Below are 14,347 nucleotides of genomic sequence, written 5' to 3'. Positions count from 1 at the left end.
CGTACACGCTTTCGGCCCTCACCCCGCGCTGCGCGCTTGGCTCAAACTCGACCGACACGGCCGCGCGATCCTCGAATGTCCATGTCAGCAGCCGATTGTTCGCTGTGGCTATATTCGCTCATGCCGCCCGCGAGCAATTTCTCTGGCCTGCCGTTACGCTCTATAAACCACCAGCTCAACGACAGGCCGTTACGCGTTCCACAAGCGCTCGTCCCGCTGCTTGCACCCGCTGCGATGTGTCGCCGCTGCTGACAACACACCGATACGTATCAAATATACCCCGTTGTGTTCCGATGTTGTGGAAGCCGAGATTGGCAATTGCGCAATGTGGGCCCATGGGTCACGGGCTGGGAATCCTGCTGGAGTTGTGTCTATGTCTCTCCTCCGGCCGGTTCAAGGTGGAAGTCCTGTCCACCGCGTCCTTTCTGGCGGCGGCTCGCTGGCAGATTCAAGTTCACCTTGTCCTTTGGCAGCACTACGCCGCCACGATCCCGCTATCAAACATCCCTATCAGCGACTCTCTGATTATCGCGGGGGCACTGCTCTGGCATCGCATGGCGCACGACGAGGTTATCAGGCCTGCGCATCAGGAGGGCGTCCTTCCCGAACAACCATCATCAGTGCATCATGGGATTAGCCGGGCGAGAGGCGAGTGCACATGGCCCGAAATAGCGTGCCCCGCGCCAGCCCGGGACCCAGTGGGCACCCATCCGGCTTCTGTGTGCGCTTGGCGGCGTGTCGCTGGCCGCTTCTTGGATACTTCGCGCTGTGTTATCTCTGTGCGCCGCGTGTGGTCGTGGCCGCGTCGAGGTATAAAGGCGGGGGATTGGGGACGAGGGAGGTCACCTCTGGTCTTCCGCCTTCCTCCCTCGCCCGATGATCGCCCTCAACGTGCTTGTCCTCGCACTCAGCGCCGTCTCCGCTATCGGCAGCGAGCTAGCCTCTCGCGCGCCCAAGTGCGTTTGTCTGCTTGTTTGTCGTTGTTGTTATTCAAGTTTCTGAAGGCGTGGATGCGGGACCGAGATCTCCCCAGCGCAGAAGGACGCCGTTGAGGCCGACTTTGCCGCCCGGCGGACCGCGCTCCCCAAGAAGCTGACGGCTGCGATCGTGACCATCCCGACATACTACCACGTCGTCCGTCGCGGTACGACGCTTTCGGGCGGCGATGTCCCGTGAGTGTGGGCCACCCCATTAACGATGAATCTAATCTCTCCCTCCCAGTGACTCCCAAATCACCGCCCAGATGGCCGCGCTCAACGCCGCGTTCGCCAACACATCCTACACCTTCGAGCTCGTCAACACGACGCGGACGACGAACACCAACTGGTTCCAGCGGGCGTCGCTCTACTCGGACGGCCTGTCGAACCAGAATGCGATGAAGGCCGCCCTTCGCCGGGGCGACGCGGGCACGCTCAACCTCTACTCGGTCGGCTTCACGAGCGGGAGCGCGGCGTCCAACGGGCTGCTCGGCTACGCCACCTTCCCGTCGAGCTACGAGGACGCCCCCCAGGACGACGGCGTCGTCTTTTTGTACAGCACCGTCCCCGGGGGCAGCACCGCGAGCTTCAACCTCGGCGGCACGGTCCAGCACGAGGTCGGCCACTGGGCCGGGCTCTACCACACCTTCAACGAGGGCGACCTCCAGGGCACGTGCAACGGCTCGTCCGACGAGGGTGCGTGCATTTTAAATGATTTTTACCCTCCTTCTCCAGATGCTGACGCGTTCTCTGCAGTCGACGACACCCCCGCGCAGCGCAGCCCCACCTCCGGCTGCCCCGCGCGCGCGGACACGTGCCCGAGCCTCCCCGGCGACGACCCGATCCACAACTACATGGACTACAGCACCGACGTCTGCTACACCAACTTCACCCCCGGCCAGGTCGCGCGCATCAGCGCGCAGATGGGCGTCTACCGCGGGATCTAGGCGTCTGCCGAGGGATCTAGGGGGCAATTGAGAAATGGGAATTTGGGAATTTACTGGGTGTTGTATGTATTTATCGCCACTGCCAACAAAATGACATTGTGTACTCTGCACTACTTACTGAGACGGCCCAGACGGGAAGGATCCGTTTTTTCTTTTCTTTTGCGTTGCCCCGCAGTCACTGGTTGACTGCTTTGGTAACTGGTCCCTCATCACAACTAGTCCTTCGCCAACAGGGATAAAACTCTTTGTACATCCGGAAATGGCATTAACAGTCAGTCCCTTCTTAGTAGTGAGCATAATCATACCAACAGAGTAGAAGTAGCACTGGCTGGACAGTTGTTCCCATAGAATAGGGCTCAATTCTATAGAAGTATGTAGGATCTAGTTCCGTTCATTATAACACTACTACTGTCCCATTTCGATCAACAGATGACCAGTATATACTACTATATAGTTGGTGCCCTAGCAGGTGTTTCTTCTCTTTGCATCCTTCCCTGCTAGGTTGGTCCGATGGTCCCTCTATGTATTCCGTAGCTTTTATTCATGCCTCTCCTGCTGAGCTGTAGTAGTAATATCTTTGGAAATATTCCCCAGTTGTAACCAGGGTTACCAAACCCTTGGTTTAAGAAACCTTTTTCTTCCCCTTTGAAACCTTGGCCCTGGTTGATAAGATAAGACAAGGAGGAGATAAGATGGATGATAAGATGGTGATTAGATAATCAGATGTCAATGCTGATGTTGATTGACAGTTAGTAACCCTACAAGGATTGATAAACAATCCAATATGAAGATGGCAAATCAAGTTTAACAGTGTTAATTGATACAGTGTATGCTACAATACTGACTAGAAAATTCTGTTAAACATGTATAAGTTCAGCAGAAACAGAGTGAGCAGGCTGACTTACCAAGGGAAAGGGGAATTTGACATTTAACTAGTTAAACACATATTAGCAATAATCAGGTTCCAAACTCAAACTTAACTACCTGAAGTTTCCTGTTAAACAACATTAAACCAGCACTGCAACACTTATGAGCTTGATAGAATAATATCACATTAAGTTTTGCCCACAACCTGGACCACTCTGAGTATATGCAGAAGTGGTGGCTGCCAGGGTGCTTAGGGCTGACTTGATTTTCAGGACACATCAGTTTGTATCCCATAACACAATCAGTAATGAAGCCGATGGAAGTACAGTGACTTGCAGCGCCAATCTGGAAAGCGGAACAGGTCTTAAGTGCTTTGCTGGCTTGCTTGTGACTAGTGAATTTGCACTTCAGTGGCTTTGTGCACACCTTTTGAGACCAGGCTAGTGTCAGCATGAGCAGTGTTTGCTGGTAGGCCGATTTTTGCTCACAGTTTCTGCATAAAGAAGGCCTGTGCCAGTGCCCCAGTGGGAGACAGGGTTGTGAAGGGGGTGGCAGCCTGTCAGGCTTTAGGTCGGGCCATGCAAGGGCCGGGCAGCAAGGCTTCTTCTAAAAATGTGCGCCTGGAACAGAACAGACCATAAGAACTTGGAGTACTTCCGGAAGGCGCAGTACCTGAATCATTGTAAAGGCAACCCCGGCACCTGTTTAGCCCACAACACACTGTACATTATCAGTGGTAACGACACAGATTGCCACTGATAAGCCCCAGCATTATCAGCAATTCCCCAAGTGGCGAATAATTGTTGGTGAAGGGGGTGAATAATTGTGAAGTCCAAGGCAAAATTTCTGTAGGGGTGAATAAAGGTGAACAATACAATCCAGGCCATTTTCACCAAGTCTCCCGGAGTCACACTATGTGACATGTGACACAACATCCCAAAAAGGAACTTTTGTCAATAGATAGTAGAGCTGGTAGTTTTAGTGACTATGTGATATGGTTGTATACTGCAACATAGAGTGATACATGACAAATTTCCAAAAAAGGAATTTTTTGCTATTGGACAGTGCAGTCATCAGAGAATGTCACAGATCGTCACAAAACCTCCTGATGCTCTCTCCTGTCGGTCTGACCACGGCATCGGGCCAGGCATCTCCAAAGACATCATCCTCTTTCACCCTGAGCTCTTCCATGTTCACGTGCGCAAGGCTGTCACTGTCTCTGAGCCTGGGTCCAAACTCGTCCACGACATCAAGGAAGTGCTATTCGGTGAGCCTGACCTAGAGGAGCCAATTATGCGTGCAGCTCAGCAACTCTTAAAGGTTCAAGGTCAAGTTCAGGGCCCCTGCTCATCACGTTCAGACAAGTGAGCCATCTCGGGCAATCTTTTGTACATCCATGGCAAGGTCATAGTCCCCAAAGACCAAGACCCAAGGAGGCGCATTATCAAGCTATGATACGTGGAAACCAGGCGAGGAGGCCCGGAAACACTAGCGCTCAGATGAGGGTCTCCAAGATAACAACAAGACCCTTGGCTGGGGTGATTCCGCCTAGACTACGCGTACAGGAATGTAGCGTGTAGAGAGAAGAAAAAGTGTGTGACCGTCACCGTAAACCCTCCAGGTTTACAATACGTGAGTCGCTGTACATGCCGGGCGGTTCAAGACCCTAGAGCTGGTTCCACGCAACTACTGGTGGCCACAGATGTCCTGCCATATCAGACGCTACATCGCAACCTGTGCCCTATGCTACCATACAAAGGCCCTCCGCAGATTGCTACATGGGGAACTACACCTGACCGGAGTTCTCCCCCAAATGTTGGCACATTGTCACAAATGGACTTCATCATCGAGCTCCCCGAAGCCTATGGGTATGACACAGTCATGGTAGTCGTCGATGCTCTTGGCAAATACGCTCACTTCACCAAGTGCCATACAATGGTAGATGCAGTCGGAGCTGCCCAGTTATACTATCGGAACGTCTGCCAAAGTACATTTTGGATCGTGGTTCGCAGTTCATCGCTGACATCACACAGAGCCACCAGTGATCACAATGTAATTTGGCCACCAGGTGGCTCCCGGGGGTTACAAAGTCTGAGTACGTAGGGGCGGCCATACACCAGCCATTTGACATATCCATAATAATAATAAGGCCTAAAAGTCCTACATCTGGGTACCGGCCGACAACAGAATCCATAACTTGAACATCAATGCTCCAGAATTACATATATGATATGACTGTGAGTGTTCCAGCTCGATCAAGCAGAACAACCAGCCCTAGTGTCTCATCCAGCACCCTGCCCCAATCTGCAAATATGCAGCGGTCAGGCTGCAGGCAGCGCGCCGCCTCGCCCTCCAGTGGTAATTTGCGGTAGTTGGGCTGCCCATTCGGGTCAAGAAACACCAGGGCGAGATGGTAGGGGTTGATGCTGTCCCATTCAGGGCCACGGTCATCGGGGTGGTGCACTTGCTGGACGACGTAGCGGCCGGACACACCGGTGAAGTGGGTCAGCGGCTTGGACTCGTGGGAAAAGCATATAGAGCGCAGGGGTCCCGCTCCGGAGTCGCCATGGTCAGTCGTTTGTGCGCAGCCGCCGCCAGAGAGCGCGGGCGGCATTGGCCAGAAGTGGGTGAAGGAATACGTGTCGCGGGTCCCGCGGACTCTATATGCCCGGCAAGATACACTGAGGATGTTGTAGTCGGGACGCACGACCAGCACTTCGTAGCTTGCCACACAGTTGATGCTGGTATCAAGATCGTGGCTGATGGTGTGCTTGTGCTCGTGGTCGCTTTCCTGGATCGCCTGTCTCGTTGCGCAGCGATCCAGCGGGGCAGAATTGAGGTCCAGCAGGTCCAGCGTCATGTCTCCGCATTCCCATTTAATTCCGACTCCCACCAGGCACCGTGACATGGGGAGTTCGGGGTCGGATAAGTGGACGCCACGCAGAAGCCAGATGCCGTTCTCCGTATTCAAGTCATGCCACGGGCTGGGAGTTCGCTGGACATCTTGTTCTGGGTCAAATGTCCAGTAGTGAATGCCCCCCGGAGTGATGAACCCAAAAAGCTTGTCGCTGAGGAAGAACTCCCAGTTTACAATTGGTATGAACTCGGCGTCCTTGACTGGAGGGGACCGAACGAGCTCGAAATGGACATGCATTTTGTCCGTATAGTCCAAAATGAGGATCGCAAGTCTAGCATCCTTATCATTATGTCTGGCAGAAACAAGGTCGGAAAACGAGGGCAAGTTTGAATCAAGTTCGCGACTCACCGGGTTGGGAAGCGCTGAATTGTGCCCCCTAAGAACGCCCGCAGCCCGCTCCTCAATAGGCACACATGAATCGGCGGCCTTGAGGACAAAGGACCGGATCGTAGTTTCGCAAACGCGCTCACCGGTGCGCACATTCCAGCAGACCACGACCGTGATGTCGTCGGCCTCGTCCCATACGGCGGTGACCACGAGATATGTCCCCGGGATCCCGAACAGCGATCGGAATCCCGGATTTCCTGCGTGGCCGACCGAGAAAACGCGTGTCCAGGTGGGACGCGGCAGGGGGGAGTGCCAGTTTTGGAGCAGCCGGTTTGCCTGGCGGACGACGGTTTGCAGTTGGGAAAGCGTTAGCCGGGCGAGACGCTCCATGGGGACGGGAAGAGGGTGGAGCTGTACATGCCGGAGGCGTGCAGCGGCCGAGATCCAGAGGGTGCGGTGGTGTTGTAGCGCATGGAGGGCATTGCACGTCTGTGGCAACACGATCAGCTTTTGACATTGGCCCGTGCATGCCGGGCTACATACTGCCAGAAGATTTATGAGGTCGCGGACGTCCAGCTCCTGCGCAAGCCTCAGGAGGACGTCCTCCGGCCAGCTGGGCAAAGAGGACATGATGGGAGGCGCTAGGCCTTGCGTACGCCGTGACAGTGTCTTCACTGGCTATATATAAGTTGATCCGATGGAGTTCTTCGCATGATCTGTGATTGAGAATGAACAAATGTCGGTCGCCCTGTCGGCGCTCCACGTCAATGTGGCGTCTTATTGATCGGCATTGGGCAAAGAAGCGAGCGCAAAAACACGAGGGCGTCGTGCTGACCCTCTCCGAGTCGACAAAATTCAACTACGCATACGCAACCACCGTCACCGTCCCTGTGCGGTCCAGCACCACCACGAGGCCGAGCGTCTCGTCCAGCGCGAGCCCCGCCGCCGTGTACGGCGCGCGGTCCGCGCGCATGCTATCCGCCGCCGCGCCTTCCAGGTGCAACACCCGGAACGCGGGCCGGCCGGCGGCGGCAAGCCGCACGAGGCCGAGGCCGAGCGGGGTGTTGGCCGGCCCGCGACGGCGGACCCACCGGCGGAACAGGCCTCCGTCGCCGGCGCGGCGCGCGGGTGCGGGGAGGGACAAGAGTTGGAGGACGTAGCGGCCGGAGCCCCCCACGACCTGCACGAGCGGCTGGTAAGCATGCTGACAGCACACAGAGGTAGCTGGCGCGTTGGTGTCGCTGTCGCCGGGGGGAGGCCAGAAGTGCGTGAACGCAGACCAGCCGCCGCCGGGCGTCTTGTATCCGCGTGCCGACACGCCGAGTACCCCGTGATTGGGCGGCACGACGAGCGGGGGGAAGTATGACACCGTCCGCATGTCGAGCGTGAGTTGCCATTTTTTCCGCATGGTCACGCATTCCGGAAAAGGCAATTCCTGTGCTCGTGACCCCGACATGTCCCGCCTCACCCGCCCTTTGGTAGAAAAATCCAACTTTTAGTATAAATAAGAATGTGTCATAAACTAGAAAAATACAGAAAGAAAAAATAATATTGTGGAGGAGTCCGAGGCACGCAGACCCAGCAACTCGTCCGTTGACCTTGCGCGAGGCCGGGGCAGCGGCACCGGCTTCTCACTCCACCCTTCTCTCTCCTCCTCCACTACCTCGGACGACAGCGCACATAGAAGGGTGGCAATGGGCGTAGGAATGGGTGTGGGGGAGTGCAGAGGGCGGGAATGGGTGCTGGGGAGGGAAAGTGAGTTGCCAAATCTGGGTAGTGGCGCCAGCTTACCCGATCTTGTCCTCGACCTGCAGCTGCCAATACTGGGCCGTTCCGCCCAATCTTTTGAACAGCTCCCGGGATGCCACCCCCCTTCCATCCTCGTCTATGACCGGGCCTGCCGACGCCGCCGTTCCCGTGCATCGTCCAAGATAGGCAACTGCACGGGTAGGCCAAACCCGCGCGGGTAGGCGGGTTTTACCCGCGGGGGTACGGGTACGGGTCAGCGAGGCCGCTACCCGTAGCCTCATGACTCAGCTGGCTCTACTTCTGGAGATTGCTGCCGAGGTCCTCGGTTCGACTCACGCTGTATTTGTGCTTTTTATCACATATTACGGCTTTGACTCACCTTGTACCTCTGACACATCCTCATCAGTGACCGGTGACCCATGGGTAAACCCGTACCCGTACCCGCGGGTACGGGTGTGGTGGCTGTGCGGGTAAGGGTATGAGTAACGCCTCGGATACTCATGGGTTTACCCGTGCAGTTGCCTAGTCCAAGACAAGGCACTGGGTAGGCCAAATCTTGTCCTGCCCACCCTGGGCTCATTTCTCGGTCGATTCCCGCCAAACCGCGGCACCCTCCTTGGATCCCCCGTCGGTTCTGACAACGAGAATACCGTGGGCAGTGAACGCCGCGTTCCTGCTAGCCGCCACTTGCCTCCCCGGACTTCCCTTGTTTACCACGTGCCCAAATCCCGCCCGTTCTTCGCCAAACTCCAGCTTTTAGCTCGAGTAATCACCCTCTCCAATCGCTGAAGTTTTCAGCCCGAACGGGCCGCCCGCTGTCTCCCGCCGTCCCGCCCGCCAATCCTGCCCCCAAGGCCGGACTTGGCCGGAGTTCGCCAATCCTGCGCCTGTTCGCCCCCCAATTCGGCCAGTATTCAGCGGCAGCGAGGGGAGGAAGGTTAGAGGGGAAGAGGGGGAAGAGATGGTGGAAGGAGCGGAATTTGTTGGTGGCATGGCACGCTGTCACAGCTTGTGTATGGGGAAAATGTCTTTGGAAAGAAAATATTTATCACAAAGTAGTCACGAGGATGCGCCCGGCGGGAATTTCCATTTTGGGATGCACATGACCATGCGGCAAAGGCAAGACCTGATGCAGATAACGGACGCCCCCGGGATCTACCGAGAACGAGCGTGTCCACACGGGCCGCGGCACGTCAGATTTCCAGTTGAGAAGCAGCCGATGCGCTTGTCGGACTAGTGCTTTCAGGCGCGCTGGCGGGACGCCGGCGATGCGCTCGGTCGCCGCCAAGGGCAGAGGATGGTGCTGCACGTGCCGAAGGCGCTGCGCCGCGGCGATCCAGAGGGCGTGGTAGTTCTGCAGCGCACGCAGAGTGCGGCAGGTCTGCAGGCGCGTGAACAACAGGATTCCGCAAAAAAAAGAAGAAAGGATTCCGCAAAGGAGAAGCGCGGCGTACAGCGAGGAGGTTCATCAGGTCGTGCACATCGAGCTCTTGCGCGAGCCGCAGCAACACGTCGTCGGGCCAACGGGCCAAAGATAGACCCTGGAGGCATGATGATGATGGTTTGTGGCAAGGACGGTGCCGGCATGTGACTGTGGTGTGACTGTGGCATGTGACTGTGGTGTGACTGTGGCGCCATCACCCGCGTGATACGGTGATACGCGACACCTTTAAGACCGGGCAGGGCATGGGCCGACAGCTTCTCGATATTGGCTGCGTTTAGGTGACGATGAGACGAGCTTCAGTTCAAATCTACATGCAATATCATTGTCCGATCATACAAAAAAGTCTGAACGAGATCCCACGGTAGACCCCCATCTGCGCCCGATGGGCCACGCTAAATGGCCGCGACACGGCCGCAGGGCCGCAATTGCACAGCCACACGGCCGCAGGGGGGCCGTACGGACGCCTCTGCCTCATTGGGGCATAGAGCTGAGGGTGGGTTGGTTAAAGGACACGTGTAGTACTCAAATATATCAATCGGCACTCAGTTTGGTGCAGAGAGACAACTTAAGTGTGGACTTGTCGCGGCCGTACAGCGGCCCTCTTCGTGTGGCTGTACCTCCATGGCCGCAGCCATTGAGAATTTTGTCGCGGCCCTGCAGCGGCGGTGTCGCGGCCATGCTGCGGCTTTGTCGCGGCCATGCTACTAGTACAGCCATGTCACAGGCCGCGCCAGTCACACTGCCGCGCCGACGCAGCCCACCGGGACACTAGTACTTCAAGTTGTCACGAATATACCATTGCTCGTATACACCAACAATCAGCTCGAAGCTGAGCCACAGGCATGTCCAAATGGCCGATCTGCTCCGGCGTGAAGCTGTTAGGACTGCCAGACCCGAGGACTCCTCGGGTCAATGGGGCAAAGATAAACTGGCGATTGACATGGTGGTTTGAGGTCCGGCAGGACCCCCGACAACCCCCTTAGAGGCCGAAACCTCGACCGGGTAAAAAATTGAGAAAATTTTGAAAATGCCGGGGGTAAACTGGGTAAAAATGGGCCAAATTTGGACCAAAGTCAGGGGTGTGACACCGGGTAAAAATGCGCAAAATTTCGAATGCCTGAGGAAGATACTGGGTAAAAACCCCATGGTCTCAAACTCCCCTGCCGTGTATATCATTATCCTCTGGCTGTCTTGTTGCATGTAGTTCGAATCCCATTCCTCCAGCTTTATTTTGCATATTTCTACTATTTGCTGCATATGGACTCACCCCTATTACATACACTTCCCGAAATTTTCCTCAACCTCTTACAGACGTTAGCGCCGGCGTGTCGGGAAATATGATACAACATCTGAATCGTGTGAGTTTCAAGATAAAGCAGAAATTATGAGAATCCGTCCTACTTCGTCCACATGGTCAGCACAGAAAGTCTCCAATTACATGTAGGATGCAACAGCGAGCATGCCGGCTCGGTCAAGGACCATGATGAGCCCCAATATGTCATCTAACGCCAGCCCTTCGGGAGGACCGCGGTCGGCATCCAGGCAGCGCGCCGTCTCGCCCTTCCAAGGGAGTTTCCGGAACTGGGATTGACCATCAGAGTCGAGGAACACGAGGGCGAGCCGTCTGTCCCTAGTCTCATCCCATTCGTAGCTGCGGCCGGCGGGATGGGCGACAAGCTGCAGGACATATCGCCCGGACACACCCGTCGCATGCACAAGCGGCTTCGAGCGGTGGCAATGGCATATCGACCGCGGAGCCTGCGGCCCGGAGTCCCCCGTCTGGGACGATGGGCCTGCGGTTTCTGACATTTCGAGGTCGCTTACGGCGGGGACGCCCCGGGGTGTGGGCCAAAAATGCGTGAAGGAGAACGAGGCGTTTTTGTGGGATTTGAAACCGCGCCAGGAGACGCCACAGACGCCATAGTCCGGGCGCATGACCAGTGGGGAGTAGTGCCCGACACTATTGGTATTGAGGTTAATGTTGTGGCGGAGACATGCCTCACGCTCTTTTTCGCTGAGCAGGATCCGCTGACTGGTGGAAGGCCTAGGGGGGGTTGACATGGTGTGAAGTGCCATCGAGGGCAATGCTGTCCACGATGGCATGTCCACCAGCGGTGATAGTGAACATGCGGAAGCGTAGGAGACCGTCTGAGGAGACGTGGGCGGATATGAACTGTGGATCCAGGGGGCGTTCGAAACTCTAGAACAGATCAAGAGTGAGATCTTGAGATGACTTTCTGGGGACAAGCACGAACCATGCTCCCCCATGGGTTGGCGATGCGTCGCATCGTTGACTCGGGATCGGGGTCAAATGTCCAGTAGTAGAAGTCCAAGCTTGTAGTATACCCAATAATCTTGTCGTTGAGGAAGAATTTCGCGGGGCTCAGTGGCGGGACTATGCCAACTGGGGGAGATATAAATGTGTCGAAACGGATGTTGGCCCTGTCCGAGAAGCTGAGTACGATCACAGCGAGGCTGAGCAGGCCCCTGAAAAAAAAAGGGGTCATGGTATGAGTATAAATCCGCCAGTACTAGTAATTTGCTTTTACTTACGCTCTGTCTGGCAGACGCACCGTGGCTCCCAGCATTGCCCGCCCGTCTCCGGTCACACACGGCGGGGCAACGATGAGGTGAAGGTGTGGGACATCGGTCTTGTCAACACACTCCCCCGTCCGCGCGTCCCAGCACGAAATCGCGTGATCGGAGTAGCTGACGCTAGCCACGAGGTACGTGCCCGGGATGCAAAACATAGCCTGCTTCCCGATGTGGAAGGAGCGTGTCCAGACTGGACGCGGTGCGTCAGAGTGCCAGTTCCGAAGTAGCCTGTTTGTTTGTCGGGCTAGTGTTTGAAGCCGGGCGAGCGGCAAACTGGATATGCTCTCGTCCTGCGCGAGGGGGAGCGGATGGAGCTGGGTATATCGAATACGATGGACTGCGGCGATCCAGAGGGTGCGGTAGTCTTCCAGCGCGCGCAAGGCGCGACACGTCTACAATCGCGTTGGGTCGTCAGCTTCGAGTTTGCAGGGGTAAAAAATGCATGTGCGTACTGCCAGAAGGCTGAAGAGGTCGCAGATGTTCAGCTCCTGCCCCAGTGTGAGGAGCACGTCGTGTGGCCAGCTGGCTAAAGAGGCCATGAGTTGGCAAAAGAAAGACACGTTGTGTCACAGGTCACGCGCGACGTCAGATGACTCCTCCGTGACATTCCGTCACTTGTCACACCCTTTTTCTTTTGACCCAGACCTTCATGGCGACGGTTCTGAGCCCCTCTTAAAGTTTGCCGCACTGGCCGCACGACCTGCTCCTGCGGCTCGTGAAAGAGATGGATTTCTGCGAGATTATGGATAAAGTATAAACCAAGGTATCATGTATGAACCTTCTTGCAACCTTCTTGTGCCCGTAAGAAGTTGCTGACGCCAATTTGCAGACCTGCCAAGTTGTGTTTCGGTGACGAGTAGACGGAACTCATGAATAAACGCAATATCATGATTATAGTCCGTGATGCAACAGTCTAACAGTCCAGTTCACCATCTACTCAGATCCCACGGTAAACTCCCATCTGTGCGTGCATGCGCTCGCGCTGGCCAGGCGTGAAGTTGTTCTGGCAGTCCTCGGTGCTGTAGTCCATGTAGTTGTGGATCGCGTCGTCGCCAGGCAGGTCAGGGCAGCTGTCCTGACGCTCGGGACAGCCGAAGGTCGGGTAGCGCTGCGCCGGGGTATCGTCGACTGCAAGATATAATTCAGCATCCTCACAAAAGGCGCGAAGGACCGACGCACCCAGGTCAGACGAGCCATCGCACGTCCCCGAAAGATCTCCCTCGTTGAAGACGTGGTAGAGGCCCGTCCAGTGTCCGACCTCGTGGTGGATAAGCGGCAATGACAACGAAAAGCCTGAGACTAACGAACCTCGTGGACTAAATTTGTACCAAAGTTGTAAGGGTCGGTCGTGCCGCCGGGGACGGTGCTGTACAGGATCACGACACCATCGTTCTTCGGAGCATCTTCGTAGTCGAACGGGAACGTCCCGTAGCCGAGCAACCCGTAAAGGCCCGCGGTGCCCTCCCTGAACCCAACCGTATACACATTGAGCGCCTTCGCGTCCCCGCGGCGAAGGGCGGTCTTCATTTCCGTCTGGTTGCCGATGCCGTCCTCGTAGTTTGAGGCGTATTCGAACCAGTTCTTGTTGGTCGTGCGGGTCGTCTCGACGAGCTTGAAGGAGTAGGATGTGTTCGCAAAGGCGGCGTTGAGAACGCGCATTTGATCAGCAATCTGGGAGTCACTACGGGAAGCATTAGGACACTTCAGTGCAACTTCAGTGGGATGCGCATAGTTTGACGCACGGAACGTTGCCGCCGGAAAGCTTCCGCGAGCTGCGGACGACATGCACGTATGTCGGGATGGTTACCCGCTTGGGCTTTTGCGCATCGGCAGCAAGCTTAAGCTCCGTCCGGCGCGCAGCAAAGTCGGCCTCAACGGCGTCCTTCTCCGCGGTGGAGATTTCGGTGCCACAAACACGGCTGAAAAGAAAAACGCAGCAGCTTCAGCATCGACGCTGAAAGGAATTGCAAAGCACACACGTGAGCCCGCGGGACGCCATCTGGCTGCCGAGCGCGGAGACGGCGCTGAGTGCGAGGACGAGTGCGCTGAGGGCGACCATGATGGGCCTGTGGGGAGTGCCAGTGACCTGCTCCGGCCCCACTCCGGCTTTAAAAGTACGGATGAAGCCAAGATGAAGCAGCCGGAGACACCGCCAAGTGCAGTCTCGGCAATCTCATGATAACATCGACTAAAAAACCGCTGCCAGAACTGCTGATGAGATGATACAATGATGGGATAACGGTTGTCCAATCGCGGGGTTTCGTGGCCGTTCGCAAGCAGAGGCAACTTCAAGGGCAACTTGAAGCAGGTTCATCGGCAGACGCGTCGATTGATTGACAAGACTTGGACAGGGCCGCCGGGTTACCGGTGGGAACCAGCGCGGGGCAGCGACAGGTTGCAAGACCCAAGACCCCCGGATGCTCTGGCCGACTTCCTCTAGGCTGAAAATGACGGCCCTCCCAAATACACGCAAGTTCGTGGAAAACACTGAGGCGGCATGCGAAAACAGTGTCGCAGCGCCGCA

At 56.2% G+C, this 14,347-nt stretch overlaps 4 protein-coding genes across 4 annotated transcripts; 1 reads left to right on the top strand and 3 right to left on the bottom strand.

The window, feature by feature from the left end:
* Positions 1 to 876: 876 nt before the first annotated feature.
* MIND_00819200 (Metalloprotease) lies at positions 877 to 1,924 on the top strand (the record flags this gene model as incomplete). The annotated part of the gene is made up of 4 exons (XM_037364863.1): positions 877 to 956; positions 1,005 to 1,172; positions 1,222 to 1,673; positions 1,734 to 1,924. 4 exons carry the CDS (start codon positions 877 to 879, stop codon positions 1,922 to 1,924), a joined length of 891 nt encoding a protein of 296 aa, XP_037218105.1.
* A 3,085-nt stretch (positions 1,925 to 5,009) lies between these two features.
* On the bottom strand, positions 5,010 to 6,665 carry MIND_00819100 (F-box domain-containing protein; the record flags this gene model as incomplete). The annotated part of the gene is made up of 4 exons (XM_037364862.1): positions 5,010 to 6,000; positions 6,057 to 6,084; positions 6,122 to 6,524; positions 6,579 to 6,665. 4 exons carry the CDS (start codon positions 6,663 to 6,665, stop codon positions 5,010 to 5,012), a joined length of 1,509 nt encoding a protein of 502 aa, XP_037218104.1.
* Positions 6,666 to 11,272: 4,607 nt separating this feature from the next.
* Positions 11,273 to 12,362, bottom strand: MIND_00819000 (uncharacterized protein; the record flags this gene model as incomplete). Its single annotated transcript, XM_037364861.1, has 4 exons — positions 11,273 to 11,428; positions 11,484 to 11,715; positions 11,782 to 12,215; positions 12,276 to 12,362. 4 exons carry the CDS (start codon positions 12,360 to 12,362, stop codon positions 11,273 to 11,275), a joined length of 909 nt encoding a protein of 302 aa, XP_037218103.1.
* A 398-nt stretch (positions 12,363 to 12,760) lies between these two features.
* On the bottom strand, positions 12,761 to 13,882 carry MIND_00818900 (Extracellular metalloprotease 1; the record flags this gene model as incomplete). Its single annotated transcript, XM_037364860.1, has 5 exons — positions 12,761 to 12,951; positions 13,003 to 13,081; positions 13,132 to 13,504; positions 13,566 to 13,742; positions 13,803 to 13,882. The coding sequence occupies 5 exons, from the start codon at positions 13,880 to 13,882 to the stop codon at positions 12,761 to 12,763; spliced, it is 900 nt and encodes a 299-aa protein (XP_037218102.1).
* Positions 13,883 to 14,347: the final 465 nt, after the last annotated feature.

Source organism: Mycena indigotica (genome assembly GCF_014461135.1).
Source record: "Mycena indigotica strain 171206Taipei chromosome Unknown Mind.scaff0007, whole genome shotgun sequence".
Lineage (NCBI taxonomy): Eukaryota > Fungi > Basidiomycota > Agaricomycetes > Agaricales > Mycenaceae > Mycena > Mycena indigotica.
The sequence above is the reverse complement of the archived record's forward strand: the minus strand, read 5'-3'. Positions and strand labels throughout refer to the sequence as shown.